At 44.8% G+C, this 19,497-nt stretch overlaps 1 protein-coding gene across 4 annotated transcripts in view; it reads left to right on the top strand.

Moving 5' to 3' along the window:
- The window catches only part of znf385a (zinc finger protein 385A), a 69,903-nt gene that overhangs the window by 37,845 nt on the left and 12,561 nt on the right, over positions 1–19,497 (top strand). For 3 of the 4 annotated variants that reach the window (XM_084367306.1, XM_084367307.1, XM_084367309.1), the window contains exons 2-4: positions 1,804–1,955; positions 9,230–9,340; positions 15,195–15,369. In XM_084367306.1, the coding sequence (XP_084223432.1) occupies positions 1,804–1,955; positions 9,230–9,340; positions 15,195–15,369 (438 nt within the window). Of the gene's footprint in view, positions 1–1,803; positions 1,956–6,323; positions 6,732–9,229; positions 9,341–15,194; positions 15,370–19,497 lie in introns of those variants that run through there. The other variant, XM_084367308.1, reaches the window with a different exon arrangement.

Below are 19,497 nucleotides of genomic sequence, written 5' to 3'. Positions count from 1 at the left end.
GCTTAAAAAGTGTGAGATTGAACAACACACAGTTACTTTGTACTGAAACATTGCAAAAATGATTTTGTATGCTTTTGGTGAGTGCTGAGTCAGCGTGAGACAATCCACCAGCAAGAAAACCAACAGGCCCAAGCTCACAAACACAAACGACTGTAAGAATGCGATCTGTGTGTGAGCGATGAGTCTGCCTTCATACAAGTGTGTATACATATTTGTGGTTTGTTTCGGCATAAGACACTTTCATGCCCAACTAGATGTAATGATGCAGTCCTCTCTACCTCGAGGCCCACAGATGCGCAGCAGAAGGCAGCTGGGCTTCAGCTGAGACAGCACTTTCACTCAGTCTGACAAAGTCAGTGCCTCTCTCTCTCTCTCTATCTCTTTCTCTCCAGCTCCCTCTAATCCCAAACTTTGGTGACTGCATCTGCTAACACCAAACCCCCCCATAATGCGGCAGCCATATTATTTTCCCTGATCACATTCGGGTGACATAAAGCTTGATGAAAACGCAGAGGTGTCAAATAATGCACAAAATTACCATGTGAAAGTGTGGAGGCAGGTAGAAACGAATAGCAGTAGGAAGCAGAGCGAGGGACAGCAAGTAACAGAGCGAGAGAGTAGCTTAGAGCAATCCCAAAAAGGAGAGCAGCAGAGCTTTAAGTCTCGGGGGAATTTAAAAGCCACAGAAATCCAGTTGCGGATATTAAGAGGCTTAATCTAAGAGCTTGCTGAGGCTGAGTTTTGCTGTGTGGGCCCCATCACTATCATCCTTGACAGAGGTTAAAGAGGAGACGAGGGGGGATAAGAAGGAGAGGAGGAGAAGGCAGATGGGAGCAATGACGAGAATAGGGAGCCGTGTATCATTATGACAGCCTTGCATGCTTTTGTAGGAGAATTAAACATTGACATAGCTCACAGGTGCGTGTGTTTCTCTCTCTCTCTCTTTGTGTGTGTGTGTGTGTGTGAGGGTACCCTTGCAGTGGTGTTCAGAAGTGACTGTGTTTATCAGCTCCTGTGGAAATCCACTCAGACAGCACGTTGGATACAGTCAAATCCAGGGAGCATATGTCAGATTTGAGCAGAGGAATCAGAGTCTGTGATTCAGTCATTTCCGTAATTAGACACAAACAAGTGATCCAACTCTCACGCACGAGTCAGGATGACACAAAGCAACACACGCTGAGATGAAACTCATTATCGTCAAGCTGCAGATATCTCCCAGGAGAGGAGAGGAGAAGAGAGGAGACGGGCAGGTGGATAAGAGGAATCCCCCACCGCCTCCGTGGCATTCCTGCTTCATTTGATGTGAATGTTTTCAGTGTAATGAAACGCTTCGCTGACGTGAATTCTACAAAGCCCACAAAAGCCTCGGTATCACACCATTTGTTCGCAGCAGTGCCGCTGCACTTTAGTGCTTCAGTCTTGTCAACTTGTCAGGAAAAACCAGAGCGTCCTGTCCACAGCAATCATTCGTGCGTCCTTAACGGTCCAAATGCTGCTTTTTCTCTCAGTTTGGAGATTGCGTGTTTCACTGGGGTGCCACATAGCTTTGCTCTGTCTGCAGAGAAATAATTGCTTTGCAGTGCAATTATGGCTCATTGTGAAACAACAGCATGCAATCAGTAATAAGCTACTCAATTCATTTTTCCTCTTTATCTCCCTATTTTATACTTTGTTCAAGTCCATTACCAGAAACATGCAATGTCAGCAATTGTCTGAACTCTTTTCATTCTTATTTAAGACGCATTAGTTACATGAATATGGCATGTGCATTTATCTACCTCTGTCTTTTTCTGTGTGCAGGAGGCATAAACCGGGCCGGAGCGGCGGTGCCGGCGTTCTTGCGGACCCCCACTATGATCCAGCCCCACCTGGACATGAAGCCCTTCCTGCAGTTCCCCATAGAGACCGCCCCTCCTCCACACAGCATGAACCTTTTCCACAACTTCAACACGGTGAGAGTTGATGCAGACACAAACACGTACGCATACTGCAGTCTTTTGACTCGCTCGGTGCAATAAGGGAAACACACAAGAGGGTGCTGACCAACTGATTGATGCCTGTGTATTTACCTCTGTGATGCTTCCACATGAAGTGTTAATTGCTGCCGTGTGTAACATATATTTTTCTAATACTTTAACTGGCTTTAAAGGAGACATATTATGCTAATGTTCAGGCTCGTAATTTCACTTTGGGTTACTAGTCGAATAATGTTACGTGCTTCAATGCTCGAAAAACACATTAGTTTTCTCATACCGTCCATGCTGCAGCACTGTATTCCCCCTCTGTTTTAGCTCCTGTCTCTTTAAAGCCCTCCCCTCCTGGATACCCAGTCTGCTCCGATTGGTCAGCCCTCACACGCCCGAGCACCGCTCACCATGTCTCCGGTTGGCTTGGTCATGTTTTCAGCTTCCAGTTAGCTTCACTCCTACTGTGAATATAGGCATGGATAATGTGAATGTGCGACGTGGTGACGTAGTGTGATGTCAAGAAGTCGCGGAATTGAAGGCGGGACTACTGACGAGGCGTTTATGGAGCAGTGTTTTCTGTGATAAACCTATATAACGCACTGAAGGAAAGGATAAAAACTAAAAAAGCACACGTCTCAGTGTACCTTTAAGTTGTTGAGATGCTGCCAACCACAACCAAGACGGCATGCTGTGTTTTTGTCAGGCCTCACTATAAAGGCAGAGACTGAGATCACTGAGACTGTATTGATTCATGTACACACACTCGGCCCCATTCCTTAATTCAAAGCACAGTAATAAAGAGCAGCTCTCAGGCCATCTTTATAGCTGTGCACTTCAAACACCACAGTTTGTTTGATGTGATATTTATTTAAACGGAGAGGGATCTTCCTGTTTCCCCGGGCCCTGACTAACATCTTATCATTTAGATTAGACCGGAGAGACATTTAGCATTTCGCCAGCTCAGCATAATGTGCCTACTGCACGTCCAGACTCCATTAGGGAATGTCAACACGTTTTCTCATCAGCAATATGTAAAATCAGTGAACTTTGCATGTGCTGTATGTGGGGCAGTGCTATTCCTGGACCATGTCTGTGACAGAGTTAATCTCTGGGTTTGTCTGGCTGCGGTTTACAAAGGGTTGACACAGAAATCTCCTGCCACTAATTAGATATCATCTGGCATCTGTTTCAACGACGTATGGCACGACAGCGACAGTAACATGAGGCCAGACGCTGTTAAACACATTTTAATGATACAGTCATTTTAATAGCCCTCCATGGGCCATGACATAAGTGGAAGCATTCTCACTGATGTTATAACTGCAGTGCACCCAGCAGACATGGATTAATAGAGATACTGAGATGATGCAGGCACTCACTTTCCACCCTCGCGTCTGCTGTAGCACAGCCCTGAAATCACTCTTGCTTGCTCTTTCTTCCCTCTGTCTCTCCCTCTGAATCTCTCTCTCTCTCTCTTACTCATTCTGTAACATCCCTCTGCTTCCCGTCCTCCTTCTTTTGAACGTTAACTACGTTTGAAGGTCCAGAGGGACGCTGTGAATGTTAATAGCTGTTGCCGGTGATGACTGTGAGCCAGCCCTGAGTGGTGTTTTACAGCCCAGTGGCCAGGAGATGGGGCCATAGGAGAGGCTCGGAGGTTATTCTGACCTTATAGCTCCACTGCATTCTGGCACATACACATTTACAGTAGCGCATTAAATGGAGAAACCACTGACTGACACTTAATGATAGTACAGTTGATATTTGAATGAAAAGTCCAGGGGAAATGCCTGAGGAAAACATTTTCAAACTGTAAAAATGCAAAAATAAACCAAATAAACTTTGGTTGCTGCTAATGAAGGCTCTGTGTTGATGTTTTCCTACGGAGGAAGTCATGGCCCTCAGCTTTCCCGGAGATGTTTTTATGTTTAATTTAGTATTAGTGTGCAGTTGAGTAAATTTATACAGGAAGACCGTGGGTAAGAGAGTAAGTGTTTGCTGCTCTGTTTACATCACTGACTATATTTTATAGCTTGTTGGGCTTTTAGGCAGAAGGATGTTTAAACAATCGGCCAGTGACTCTGCTTATGTCTCATCTCCATTTAACTGTAACAATGGAGGATGAACGCGGTTTATTTCACATAAGAGGTACCCTTCCTCATGTTTTAAATGCCTTCTGGTGTCTGTCTGCACCCACACACTGATATGCACAGTACCTCAATGAAGACACAGCGTTATAGCAGCAATAACACTGAGAAATGTCCCCGCACTCAGCTGGCAGCTAGTTATTCTTTCGCGCTCTCTTAATAAGTGATCTGTGCTGAGTTTGTACAGTCTTAATGAGACTCGCATCAAGGGTTATTAGCTCCATAGTAGAGGAATGGCCTCTCCTAAAGCCATATACAGCTTTAATGGTCCTCTGATGTGATTTGTCCTCTACCTGCCTGTCTCACCCGATGTGCCTCTAGACAGTGACGAGACTGAATTATTTATCTGCAGCAGCTGGTCCTGATATAGACACGTGCTCTCTTTCTCTCACACACACACACACACACACACACACACACACACACACACACAACTCAGAGTCATGCAGCCTGCCCGTCCCGATGTGGACTCGCTCAGGCTGCACAGTCAGGGATTTTCGATGAAGGTGTTTAATCATGCAAAGCCGCGTGCAGACTTGTTGGATCTCACCTGCTGTCTTTGCTCCTTTCATCTCTTTTGTCGCTCCTGAACAACTCACTCTCAGGCAGGCTCCTTCAACTCTTTTATTCCAGCACTAGATTAACTGACTGATGTTTCATCACACCTGTTGCTGATCGAGACTGATCAATCAAAAAAAAAAGTAATATCTTTTAAATATGAAGAATATCTTTTGTCGAGGTCTTGGTCATGGGGATTTATCTGATATTATGTGCACTGATATCTGGCTGAAAGCAATCACACATTTCTTCAAATCACTGTAGCAGGAAACCATTGACGTAATGTAACTAAGTTAATTAACTCAAGTATATCAGTTTTGACGTCAAAGACGGAGGCTGCTGACCCCCGTTCTGTTGCCAGCGGTGTAACAACAAGACTCCCCCAGTGCTCCAACCTACATTCGAGTCAGCTTAGGTAGGGCCACTAGCTGCACGGCTAATAGAGCTAACTAGTTAATGGCAGCTTGTAGCTACAGACATATGTCAGAAAAGAGGACAGTTAGCAGCAGTTGGTTCCTCTGCTGATGTGCTGCTCTCTGATTTGTTTGAAGTGACCTGCAACAGGTGGCCAGTTCTTACATGTTGCACATTTTAATGTAGACAAATCTTCTTCTTTTTTTTTTTTTTTAAATAATACATCAATAGAGCTTTTAGAAAGGTGCAAAATAAAAGTTTCTCTTCTGGTCCAAAATGATTGTTTTGTTCATCATTGTGTAAGAAATTCTTAATCTAGCTTCTAACAAGGTCTGGTAATAGTATAACTCTGTTGGTATCACATGGTATCCATGTTTTGTCAGTATCAAAATGCCCGGTAGTTGCCAGTTTGTGGACAAAAAAAAACGTAAAAAGTAGCCTAAAAAGCCTGAGTTCTACGTTATGCGCCCAGCATAATGCCCTACCGTTACCGACGTTAACGTTAGCAACCTGAGCTACTGTTAGCTAAGTTTGCATCAGCTAACTACTGTTACATACTGTACACCATAACATTAGCTAGAACGAACTGACAGTCACTGATGGGGGCGGATGATTTGAACAACAGCAGTGTTGTCAGGTGAATGCAAAAGTAGAGGGGAGATATATATGAATATATATAATATAATACTAAATATATATGTGCCATATTTTGAGTGTTATCAATAACACCTTTAACATTAGGTATATGTATCTCTTATCTTTTGCTTTTACATTAGTGACTATTCATACTTTAGTACATTTAACATCAGATACTTCAAGACTTTTACTCAAGTAATATTCGTATTCTTCACTCACTTTTACGAAAGTAATATTTCAACATGACATCTTTGCTTTTAATCAAGTATGACTTTTGGGTACTTTTTACAACCCAGCAAGAAACCAGAGAGGAGTTTTGTGTGGGTGAATGTGAGTTCATGTGTGGTTTGCTCGGGGGCTGGTGGGTCGGGCCAAAAAGCTCCAGTGGCTGATGATGACATTTGATAGATGGTGTGAACTTTGGGGAAGAGGGAGGGGGGGTCGAGCAGGACTAGCAGCTGGATGGTTCGAGGATGCATGAAGACGGGCGAGAGAGAGAGAGGGGAGAGTGAGAGAGAGAGAAGGGGAGGAGAAAACTGGTGAGCAGAGTGAAGGAAACTCACTACAGGGAAGCGTGAAGCAGCGAGAGAGAAAGCAGCTGAGAAGAGAGGAGAGGGAGGCTGAACAAAAGGGACAGGCACTTGTAAGGTGATGTGTCAGTGGAAAAAAAAAGTAGACAGTGAGGCAGAGATTTGAGCAAAACCTTACAGCATACAGTTACCTCTTCTCTCACAGCATATCAAAGGGAAAGCACAGAGTGTGCACAATAAGGAGAAACAAAGAAATCTTTGCTGGAAATGCATCACTAGGGATTTTTCTTTGTGTGTGTGAGTTAGTTTGTATTCAGCATTGACAACCAGCAAGAGGCTGAATGAGTGAGGAAGGTGCACCACACACTCTCAGTCTTGCACATGCTGAGAGCCAAACACACAGCTCGGCCAGCAGCAGCACACACACTGGAGGACCAATGCAGCTCCAAGCTACTACAGACTCAGAGGAGAAGAAGGTGAGTACCTTAATGCTTGGAGCTTCTCGCTTTTTTTTTTTTTTTTTTTCTCAAGCCAACCGTGTCTTAATCTGGGCACAACTCAAAAGCACTGCAGAAGTTAGAGCTTCAAAGGCTGTTTTTTATCTGGCACAGTGCAGACTTTACTGTGACTGCCAGCTGAGTGGTCCCAGTGAGAGTCACAGCGCAGTGCATTCCTCATTGCTGGAATTCAACCCTTCCAAAGTTTTTTGTTGCAGGGGATTGATCAAACGCTGTTAGAAAAAGGGAACGGAAACAAAGAAAGGATGAAAGACCGAAAGATAAAGAGTCGGGAGGAGGGAACGTGAAATAAAAGACCACAAAAGAGGATGTTTGGGTGCATGTGCCGGGAGATGCTTGCTTGTGCTCTGCGTTAATAAAAGGCATGAGGGTGTTTGGGTCTTCGGGCCCTGAGGGGCTGTTGACATAACTGCTGAGTGATGCTGGTCTCTGTGGTTTAAGTCCAGCCAGCGCTGTCACCACATTGAAACAGCTCCAAACTGACATGAAAGTCTTCAAAAATCACTCATCATTTACTTAGATTTAGAGATGATATTGATTTAATCATAAACTCTGATTGTGTGTAATCAGTCGATGCGACTGAGCCCGTTTTGGAAAATCCCTGTGCAGTTACATCACAGTGCTCTGCTCCTATTTCATGAGGACATGTTTTGGAGAGCGTTCGTAAGAGGCCATGTGAGCCGCCGTCCAAAGAGGCTTGTTGGCAGCTGGACTGTGTTTTTAACAGCTGAATCAACTGGATGGATCATAGCTGACCCACACCCAGAGCAATGAGCTGACTGGCTGGGGAGAAGCCCAGGATCCATTTATACAGTTACTCCACCTATGGCTGCTCAGCTCTTGTTAAACTTTCTTCAGAAGGGTGATGGTAGGTCAGGGCAGGGACACCCACGTACAGTATTTAACGAGCAGTTCTTTAGTCACGTCTGCTTGTAATGTGGGAGTCGGGGTGCAATCGGGCAGGAGTCAGTTGCTTTGTTATCTTCAGATGGCTAATGCATAGTCACTGCTGAGTTATTCATCCACCAACGTCTTTGCACAATATCTGCCCTGCCTACTTCAGGCTGTTTCTGGGAAGAGAAAAACAGGGAGTCATGGATCGTGGAGTATGGGAATGAAAGCCAAATGAGATAAGAATGTGCGATGCGAGGATGTCCGGCCTGGGCCTCTTTCTCTCTTTCTCTTTCTGGGCTCTTTCCCATGTCTCCCCCCTTCTTCTCCGTCTATCTGTCCCAATCCATCTTCCTCTCCCACTCCCTCACTCATTCGCTCCTCCAGATGGTGTGTTTCTGCACCGTCCTGTCACCCAGCTAAATGTCTCAGGCCTCCTCCCCATTTCTTTCTTTTCTCTGTTTACCCTGTTTCTTTGGAGTTGCCAAGTAACAAGAACCGTGCTGAATTCAAATTGCTCGTGCTTGAGCTATGAGAATATTCATTTTAGCTGCTTTCTCCCTCTCTTTGTCTCTCCTCAGGCCAGACACTTGAGCCATTTGTACATCAGATGTGGCTCTGGGTGCACAGATAGCTTAAAGCTTGGTGATTAGCCACATTAATTGTAGTGACGAGCCAAATTGAGTAATTTAGAGTCTGTCAGGGCTCTCCAAACCAACAGGCTTGCATCAGACTTGGAGGACTCGCTGGAACATTCCCTCTCCGGTGTACAAATTCAAGGCATTATATCCATTTTGTTCTTCAGGCCTGGTCTTTTGTTTTCCCTGCATTCCTTTTGCATACCCATACAGTGCCACATCATCATCATCTTATACATGTTCCTTGTGTTAGCTGCAGACAGAGCGCCGGACAGTTGCTAGGTGTGGAAATCCACACCCGTCATTGACTCCAGAGGTCAATTAACAAAGATCGCTAGATAAACTCAGCTTCAAACATAGATAAATAATTGGAACGGAGCCCTTTTAGACCCGTACAGGCAGGGTCTTTAGTGTCTGGAACAGTGTTTAAGAGGACGGCTTAGCAAAGAACACGCTGGAGAGCTGCTAATAGATGATGGAACGTCCCAGCTGAAACAATTAGCATAGGGACGGTATGAGGCAGCAACCTGGTCAGCATCAGAAGCCTGAGCTTTGGTAGGATGCAACAGGTGTTTCAGTTGTAGCAACACGCTGTCAACACTGACCACAGTTTGCAGAACATACAGTAAACACAGACATGCAGTACAATAAACACGCTGTGAAAATCCACTACATGTGGTCATTTAGACTATTAGGTTTAGTCTTTGTAGCAGAAAAGCCTGTTGCTCATCTCTACTCCACCCACCATCCGAGGCAGAGGGCAAAGCATATTCACCGCTTACATCATGATGATGGACTGACCTGTCAACTTGTAGCACCGGGATGTCTGGAGCGCAGCCTTGTAGTAGTAGCTGAGTATGAATTATAGCTAACAGATTTCTGCTCTTCTCTCTCTCCTTCTTTCTCTTTCCGTCATGTCTCCGTCAGATGGATCCAGTGCAGAAGGCCGTGATCAACCACACCTTTGGGGTACCGCTGATCAAGACCAAGCGGCCAGTCATCTCCTGTAACGTCTGCCAGATCCGCTTCAACTCAGAGGTACAGAAACATTAAAAAGCAAAACAACACATACCGTGGATTGCTCTTGCTTGCTCCATCTCTCACATTTCCCACGTGGCGACACACATGTGTCTCGCTCTTTATACACAAACACCTTTCACCTCATGCAGTATTTCTTTAGGAATGTGTTGGATGTTGGAAGGCTTTCTTTTCCTGTTTTCTCTCCCGAGAGCGGGTATTGACACGGAGGATGTGGTGCATTTGTTTGGGCTTTGTTTTGGCAGTGGCGACCCCTTTGGAATTTAATTTGTTTCAGTTACAGTGTGGAGTTAGAAGAAACAACAATCACTGAGGCACAAGAGCTGCTGCAGAAACTGGATAGGAGGATATATATATATGTTTTTGCTTGCACTTTCACGCTTTCTCAACACTGACAACACTTGCAGAGCAGACCAGAGTGACAGATCTTGAACATGTGTAACGTTAATTTCACATCTGCGTGTCATGAAGTAAGAACCTGGTTTTTTTTCATACTTTTCGTATAATTCTATCAATTATTTTTAACAGCAGTTTCATCTGCTCGTCCATATGGTGTAGTTTATAAAATCTCATAATGAGAGTTTAATGGCACGTTGCACCCACGGGCAACTTGCACACATGACTGATGACAAATGAACAAAAACAAAACAATATGGAGGTATTTTATGTGAAGCGGTGCCAAGCCGTCCTCAGTCGTTTCTCCTTTCTGTGGATGAACAGGATGGACACATGACAAATGTCATGTGCGCAGTGTATAATTTGGCTGTGATTCTCCTTATTCAGCGGTGCGGACATCAGGGCCAGGGCGTGCATCCATCCACAATACATAACATTAAGGAGAGGACCGGTGCTATATATACTCTTCAGGTCTACAATCATGGTTTCCATGTGGTCAGGGAGCTGCAGGCCTGTAATCTTGAGCCTGCTCTCTGCAGAGTCCTCTGCTGTATGTCTTCACAGGCACAGGAAACAGTTAGACAGAGATGTTTATGTGATGAAATACTTTGAGCCCCTCTGCTAGCATTCAGATAGAGGCTTCTTCAGTATAGACATGTCCCGTTGGATAAGTTGGCATATACAGTAAATCTGTGAAGAATTTAAAGAATTTAAATATTTAACTTAATGGTTAAAATGATGTTTTAATGGTGACAGCTCAAAAGAAAAGAGATACAGATACAAGAGAAGACAGTCTGTCCAAAATATAACCAATATAAGCACAATAAAAATGTGTTGTCATGCAAGACAGAGTAATTCTGACTGTGGGATTAATACTGTTTACACGGGGAGTGATATCTCGCGAAAATCCCTCTTTACACAGAGATCCCACAATACCGCCCCAACGAAGACCCTTCTTTACGCTGCCTTTGTTTATATACACTGAACAAACAAAAGGCGGCATAATACCACCTCCGTGTTTGACTTTGGATAGCATGCCAGCGTTCCACAAACACAAGACACATGACGTGTAACACAACGGGGTCTGCATTGAGTGTGTTGTTTTGATGACACCTACAGCCGTCCTGGCTTATGTCCTGGCTCCTGACAGATAAAAGAGATCACACAATACCACCACAACCAAGACTGTTCTTTACGCTGCCTTTGTGTATTTGCACCGAACAAAACAACAGCGACGTAATGCCACCCCAGCGTGGGAAGTTGGATAGCATGTCAGCGTTTCACAAACAGAAGACCCATGACGTGCAACACAACAGCGTTGGCATTTAGTGTGATGTTTTACATATGCGCTTTCAGAACAATGCAAAACATGACAATAACAATCACGTATCGTCGCTTTTATATAGTGGTTGATCTCACCCTCTGCTCGGAGGGTAAGGAGCTCCCAGACCTCTTTGTCTCCCCACTTTGCAGACAGTTTGCAGGCGGAATAAAGGCGCCGAATTCCCGACTTGAACAGGCTGCGGAGAAGGGGCTATAGTCTGCTCCTGTCCTCCTCACAGTGCCTTCAACAGTATGAATAATTGAGCAAGTCACTTGAGAACAATACAAAAATGAACACAAACAACATAAACTGCAAACCACAAATGAGTATATAAATGGACTGTTGACACTTTTCTCGTCTACCCACCACTCAAAGTGCTGTACAACACATGCTACATTCACCCTTTCACTCACACATTCACACACTGATTGCAGAGGCTGCCCTGCCAATCAAGAGCGATACAGCAACTTATATCCAAAGCACCCCATGATATTTCTGTGCTCAACCATTCACACATGCACTCACTCACTGATGCATCAGGTTCGGTATCTTACCCAAGGACAATTCGACATGCAGCCAGAGCCAGAAAATCAACCACATACCCTCCGATTAGAGGACAGCCGCTCTACCTCCTGAGCCACAGCCACCTGATATAATACAATACATCCAGTCAACAAGCAATAAAAGGCTGAAGACAAAATCCATTTACTGTAGGATTCATAAAAAGGTATGATTTTCCAAACGATCTAAAATAAAGCAATATGAAAGCACAGGTTTTCTTTTTATGAGAGTTTGTTTTCCCCCACTGAAGCTCACGTCAGGTTTATTTGTGCACGTGCGTGAGAGGTAACAATAGCGACACCTACAGCCATCATGGCTTATGTCCTGGCTCCAGACGGATAAAAGACATACATATACACACTCCGCTGTCATTGTCACTTTCACCTCCGAGCGTGCACAAGAGAAAAAAGCACACGCTGCACTACATCAGCAATGTCAAACTGTGTGTAGTTTGTGCTGTCCCACTAAGCTCGACTGGAGAAAAACCGTCCTCCATTTTGCCATAGAGTGACTCCCCACCCACGGTGTTCTTTTTCACATAAGTTGTCAAGTCGGGATGAATATTTCATGGATAAAAAATTTACAGTGGTTAAGACTTTCGAAGAATCTTGTGCCGCATTCTCTGCCTCATTTCACCAGAGAAAGAAAAAGAAGATTATTTTGCCCTTGATGTTGACATTTCTCCGTCTTTATCTGCGATCTGTGAGCTGATTGGGCTGCTTGGGTCAGAGAGAGCGACTGGGGCTTACCATGTACTGTCGTGATCAATGTACTTGTCTTCAAAGGATCCAGTTCTGTCTCCCTGCTCCCACCCCGTGCTCCCCCATTTCACGCATCATTTTGCCATCATTCATTCGTCCCATTTGATCTTTCCCTCTGTGCATCTCGCTCTGTCTCTCTCTGCAACCTTCTCCCCCTTTTTCTATCTGTCTCCCTCTCTCGTGCTGCATTATTTACAGTGTGGAAATGCCTAAAATTGCCTGCCACTACTTATTATAAGATGCATTCGTCAAGGGCATGGATTAGTGTCTGGCTCTGACAGCCCCGGTGCATCTCGGGAAAGAGGCAGAGAGGAAGGAGACTTGGAGGGGAAGAAGAGGAGGGGGAGGAGAGGACGGATGGGGGGAGGGTTTGTGCCCTGCTGTCCGTGCATCGTGTGGTGGTGGTGTGAGGTGTTAAACGGTGGTTTATGCAGAATAACCTTGGTGGCGTGCTGCATTAGTGACATCACAGGCTCCGTCGCGCTGCATTGACCAGCGTCACAGCTGCTGCAGCAAGACCGGGCTGATATGCATCCCTTGTTCTCCTGCATTCTTCTTCGCCGCTTCACCGCTACTTCACCGTTCCTTCACTGTTTCCTGCTTGTTTATTGTCCCAGTCTATCTGCTATTCTCTCTCACGTTAACTTCCTCTCCTTTTCTTCTTCCTCTTTGTCTCGTTTGGAGCTGCAGCTGTGGCTGTAACATCATAGCTTTCCCCTCAGAATGATAGTCATGCTGGAAAGCGCTCGATCAGTTTGAACCCCCTGCATAATGAAACACAGGCATCACAGGCTGATGTGGTGCAGCTTTTCCTCTGTTATCATTCACATTCTGAGTCCAGCTCTTAACATCACCTCCCTTGTCTTGGGCGCCGTTTCTCCTTCATCTTCCCTTCATTCTCTTTCCCGTCTCTCCATCCGCGACCTCACACTGCAGCTGCTTGGCTGTTGATCCCCTTGGCTTGGCGTTAGAGGATAAGTGAGCCTCTGTGGCTGCTTCGCCATGCACCAACATATACCTTACTATCTCCCCTCATTCCTCCTTTCATCTGAGAGATCACGTCTCTCTCTCAGCGGCGCCCCGACCCACCCCTTTTCTGCTCTTCTCCTTGATCTCCAGGCTTTGCTAAAGCAGCTCCTTAAGACCCCTTTGACAGGCTACAGTTACAGAAGGGTCAGCTATATCTAGAGCGCAGTTTGTCATCGTGATTTACAAGAAACATGTGATCTTCTAAACCTCTACTGCCACCTCACCTGGTTTACGGTGCCAGCTCACGTCCTGGATGCCGTCAGGCACGAAACACAGGCTCGCAAACATTACTCATCACCCCCTGCCTCCTTCTCCAATCCAGTCTGTCCCCACGCCTGAGCCTGTGGTCACTGTGATGTCCTAAAGTGTCAGTCAAATCCTCCAAGCCTTTCAGCACCTGTGGCAGCTGTCAGCCACTCTTCAGACCATGTCTCTCCCTGGCAACTAAATGTAATCCAGCCACTTAATAATCATCTTCATCATCGGTCCCTTGATACGAATGTTATTTGGCCATGAAACATCTGCTCAGGGTGCGTACTTGCGGAGATAGCAGGGAACGATCGCATTACGTGTCTGCATCAGCACAGAGCCTGTTTGTTTTTTTAATCGAGGGACACTTAAACCACGATAGAGGGGCGATAAAGAACAGGCGAACAGATGGCAAATACGATGAATACCCCCCTGCCCACCTTTGGGCATGTCTGTGTACGTGTGTGTGTTTTGTTTCTACAGCCACCATGCTGTGAAGCTAGACCAATGGCGACAGCTCAGTATAGCAACCCTGCATCTCATCCGCCATGTGGTCCCTGGCTCACATGCCTCTGAACAGACACACAAACACACACGGACTAGAGACAGACTCCCCTGATGTCCCAGTAGTCTCCTGACGAATGACTCACCTCTGGTGTCTACAGTCTGAACAAACCCATTAGCTAGTAGCTAGCCTTTCATCAGGAGATTAGCAACTCTAGCTTCTGTAATGGATCTCTGCACCTTTTTTTTCTTCTCTGGAATGCAGGATGATCTCCAGACTCAGAATCCACATCCCTATTTTACCTTTAAAAGATATTACAGACAGGGGCTTTGCTGCCTGCTAGCATGTATATTTAGATTTTAGACCACGCCACAGGCAACAATTAAGTCTGGGATTGTGCAAGAGCCGGTGTTTATTCAGTGAGCAGCTGACAGAATTGTTGTCGTAGAAACCCATGTACGCCAGCCTCCCGTTGATAATGTGTACTGTAGAAATGTGCGTGCATGTGTTGTAGCATTGAGGGTAGGACTTATGGGCCCTCCGGGCAGATATGTGGCATCCCGGTGACCCAGAGTTCAACTCCCTTTGGCATGTCTGTCAGCATGGCTGTAGTAATGAACGCTGGAGCCAAGTACTGTCAGGGTGTATGTAGAGGTTTAGACTGCAGGGGATGTATGTTCAAACAAACAGATGATCCAGAAACAGATGAACTGTTAGTCCGAATGTAGTGCATGAAAATGTATTGTTAATTTGACAACCTGATAATAAGATGGAGGGACAAAAGGGACCGACAGGTCTTTGTGTCCATCACTGCATCTTTTTGTTCCCTTGCTTGTAATCCATCTGTCTGCCCACTGTAAACCTGCCTGCTCTCTGTGGCTCCAGTCCCCAGAGTATATTGAATAACATGCTATCATAATGACATGCATGCATGTGACAGTTAATCTAATCCAGCCTGCAATGTTTTATTCACCTGTTGGCACCGGATTGGCAACGTTAACATGTTGTTTTTCACTTGTTCTCCTCTAGAGCCAGGCAGAAGCCCATTACAAAGGAAACCGCCATGCCAGGAGAGTCAAAGGCATAGAGACCTCTAAGAGTCGTCCACAGGAGGGGGACAAGCCTCAGACTGTGCCGCCCACCTCCTCCCCGTCTCCGCCCGGAGCTCCTGGTACTGCCCCAGACAGCGAGTCCAGCAAAGCAGGTGAGAGAGCAGAAAATATTAAGGAAGATCTATCATGCTTTTTCTTTGTTTCCTTTCCTTCAGTGTTTTATATAGGTTCTACGTTAAAACGTTAAAAAGGGTTAGGGTTAGGGTCGGCACCAACAGAAGCTCCTCTCTCCCACAGAAAACACTGGTCCTGAATGCCTCGTCAGTAGTCTCTCCTTTACAACTGAGACTTTGTGACATCACACTACATCACCACGTCACACATTTGCATAATTTATGCCTAGTGGCCAACTTGGCACATAAGAACTGATTGAGCACAGCTGCTCTGTTACGGTGCTGGCTCAGGCATGTATGAGCTGGCCAATGAGAGCAGACTGGGTATTCAGGAGGGGGGCTTTAAAGGGACTGAAGCTAAAACAGAGCATTACAGACAGAGTACCCTTTTTTGCTGCAGCACTGGACAGTATGAGAAAACTGTTGTTTTTAGTTATAACATGTAAACCTATTCTATAAGTAACCAAAAATAAAAGTATGAACCTGGAAATGAGCATTATATAATATAGCATTATAGTAGAAACAGAAAAGATACTTCTTTGAGTTTATTGTAGAAATAATCATTTCAATCCGTGCAGGTTGTTCGGAGGCTTATCGTTATGTTGAAAGAATTTAATGGAGAATATGCAAGAAAAACAGCTTATCACAGCAGCTTTGCTGTGTTTTGTTCCTCTTGTGAACATCTCAGCTCTCTGTGTGGTCTGATGTGGCTGCAGCAGAGCTTATGGTCAACAACACAGTCCCACAAACCTCAAGAAACTATTTGAAGTGACAGTTGTGTCTCACAGATTCACTCACATTCACAGATTTTTCTTCATGAAAGATAAGTAGCTGAATAAGTTTTTTTTTTTTTGCTGCCTTGACTTTAGATAGTTTAATAGTCTGCTTCATTTTGAGATAACTATTTTTAATGGCTGTTAAAGTGTATTTAAATTCTGAATACTGAGGAAGTTAGTTTAAAAGTGGGACGCAGATGAATAAGTTCCTTTCTGTGGCTCTGGACACGTTAAATTATATTAAGAAATTCAATTAAGCCTTAACTTCAAAGCAAGTCAGAGTGAATGCAGCTACAGTTAGTGAGTTCTGGCAAAGGCTCGATAAAAACAGCCGACGATCAGATGGAGGAAGGCAAGCGGGTAGAAAATTAAGTGAAAACTGAAGGCGTCTGGCCAGATTTTCCAAGAAGGTTGAGAAGCCTAAATTGAAATCATAGCACTGATTAAATGTATAATATCCAGTATGTGTATCAACTGTATCAGCTAGTGACTGGACAAGTAAATAAATGCTTATGCTCTTTCTTCATTAGTTTACATCACAGTTGGGCCGTAACTAACGTTTATTTTCATTGCTGAGTAATCTGAAATTCATATTTTCATAATTTCTCAATTTTTTGTATTTACGACAGTGGTGTTGCACTCAGAAACTATGGGGGGTGCCAAATCGCACAAAATGACAATTTCTACACAATATCGCTTTACTCGATTAGTTGTTTGATCTATAAAATGGTGAAAAATCAGTGTTTCCCAAAGACCAAGATGACATCCTCAAATGTCTTGTTTTGTCCACAACCCAAATATATTGAGTTTATTGTCATACAGGAGTAAAGAAGCCAGAAAATATTGGACTGGAATCAGAGAATTTTGACTTTTGTTCCTTAAAAATGACTCTAACAGATGAATTGATTCTTAGAAAAGTTTATCCATTCGATTACAATCAATCAATTAATAGATTAACTTTCGCAGACCTTTGTCACAGGCCATTTCTTGTTTAATATAGAGATAAAAGTGTTTAGTTGTCCATCCAACAGCTGAGTTGCAAAAAGAGGACCAACACGTCTGGTTTCCTGCTTGAGTGACAGGCTGATCAAAGTCGATGCATCATTACTGCACCACGGACAATCCTCTTTATTAGCCCGGTCTAACCACAGCAATGCAAATCTAGTTTTGTGTCCATCCATTTAGACTGTGAGCAAGTGAGTTGGCAAACACGCGGCAGTTTCTTGGCATCTTGTCAGGGAACCCCACTGTGGCTTGCATATGTGTTTGCCCACTCCTGAGTGAGATATTGATGTGCAACAACATTTGCCACAGAGTCAAAATAGACCATGTTGCCTGCCTGAGCCCAGGGTGTTGGTAATAAGTGCTAAGACTGATTGAGAAAAAATAAAGATGACTCCATGGAAGAGTCTGACAGGGCAGGGTCTAAGCCAATATCTGATACAGAGCAGCTGATGTGACTTTAATGAAAAGCAATTAACTGTTGGCAGATTTATTTTGTTAATTGGTAAGGTGTGGCAAACTCTTTCTTTAGCTCTTTCTCTTTAGCTCTTTAGTCTGTGTTGTCTCAGTCTTATTTTCGCTCTGTCTTGCTCATCTTCCTATTTCTAGCTATAATTCAGAGTCTGGGTGTTTCGCTGTGTGTCTCTGCCCTTCTCCTTCCTCCACCCAGAATTTTTCCATTCCCTCAGTGTCACCACTTTGTCCTTGGATCACACATGAGGCAACGAATACACCAGCCATGTTTTGTTGACATTTACAAAAGTTCCTGTAGCTCACTGTTTACCAGACGTTTCCAGCTTATTGACGAGAGGGCACATGAGCAAACACGATGAATGGAAAGATGAAATTCAGGGCAGGTAAAGGCCAAAACAGCAGAGCAAATCCCTTTTACTATATTTGACTTTTTATTTTATCCAGTAAAACAACACTAAAGCTAAAATTCTTTTAGCTGATCCCAGAGTAGTAAGAGGGCCAGTCCTCTTCACTCCCCTTCCCTCATGGGGGATCTGAGATCAGCTCCAGGCCGGTTGCCATTAGCGAGACTCCAAGAGCTTGAGGAGCCAAAACAATCCTGCCATGATCGAGATCTGAAAGTAGCAACATGTGAAAGAATGCCTTTTTCCATCCAAGCCTCTGTCTCGTGACCCTGGAGCCTTGTCTCTTCCTGGCCTGCCTGCATGCCTGCTTTCTTGTGAGTGTGTGTGTGTGTGTGTGTGTGTGTGTGTGTCCTCAGTGTGATCCTGTCCCTCTGCTCCACGGTCCCTTGGGACAGATCTCTGGGAGCAGGCAGCTGTGCCTGGCTACGACTGGGAAAGCAGTCAGGAGGACGGACACTGTGGTTTGTCCTGTGGAGACTAACGTGGGTCACTATGGGGCAGTTAGACTGAAACTGACACAGAGATACATAGGCTATACACATAATGCATGCACACACGTACACAAATAGTGTGGTCAGGCAAGAGGAAGATTTCCCACAGTGCACATCCCTTAAACACAGAGCAGCATTTGTTGTCGACGTTGGGAGATTTTTCTTCTCAGTGGTCTGTTTGTTGATCTACAATTTCACGCAATATCACATTCTTCTGAGACATTCAGACACGATGAATTAGGAGTACAGTCCTGTCCGGCATTGTTGTGACCTTCTCTTTAATACGGCATCATTTCTCATTAACATATCAAATAAAATCAACAGTGATGGCCATAAACAGGACCTTGCTGAAGGCTATAACAACAAAAGGTCAGTACTGTTTGAACGCCGAGTGCTTAACCCTTGCAGCCGTCACGCATTTGTCAGTCCTCAAAGGGTTTGTGGTCAGAGCTGCCCCCTAAGAGGAGGCCCTTGGCTTTTGGGGGATTTGGCCCAGTGAGCTGAGGGTTTGGCTGGGCCTGCGGGTCGATGCAGAGGCAGCTGTTTACTTGAAGAGAAGCTCCCTCCTCCCTCCTCCCCCTTCTCTTTATCCCTCTGCTGTCTGACACTCCCACTCTAATGAAGGGCCCGCTTAAAACCACCCTGACATTATAGCACTCTATAGTCCACACAAGCGCACACACACACACCCAAGGTCAATTAAACAGATGACTTTCATGTGCGGGCTAGGGTTGCGCGGCTATGAGGCGACTATAGTGTCAGGTTACACGGCGCTGATACGTTTTTCACGCTCTGTCTGTATTTGTTGTTGGTCTTGGAGTTGAAGTTTCGGGGAATTCGCCTGTTTGTTCGGCGTATTTGATGAAATCTACCTGAAATAATAAACTTGAGGAATGAAAAAAACATAATTTGCATGTCCGCGAATGTGTGTGGCAATGTGTGCGTGCGTTGGTGTGTGAC

Source organism: Pagrus pagrus, assembly GCF_965226575.1.
Source record: "Pagrus pagrus genome assembly, chromosome: 11".
NCBI classification, from domain to species: domain Eukaryota; kingdom Metazoa; phylum Chordata; class Actinopteri; order Spariformes; family Sparidae; genus Pagrus; species Pagrus pagrus.
This window is presented reverse-complemented; position numbering and strand designations above follow the sequence as displayed.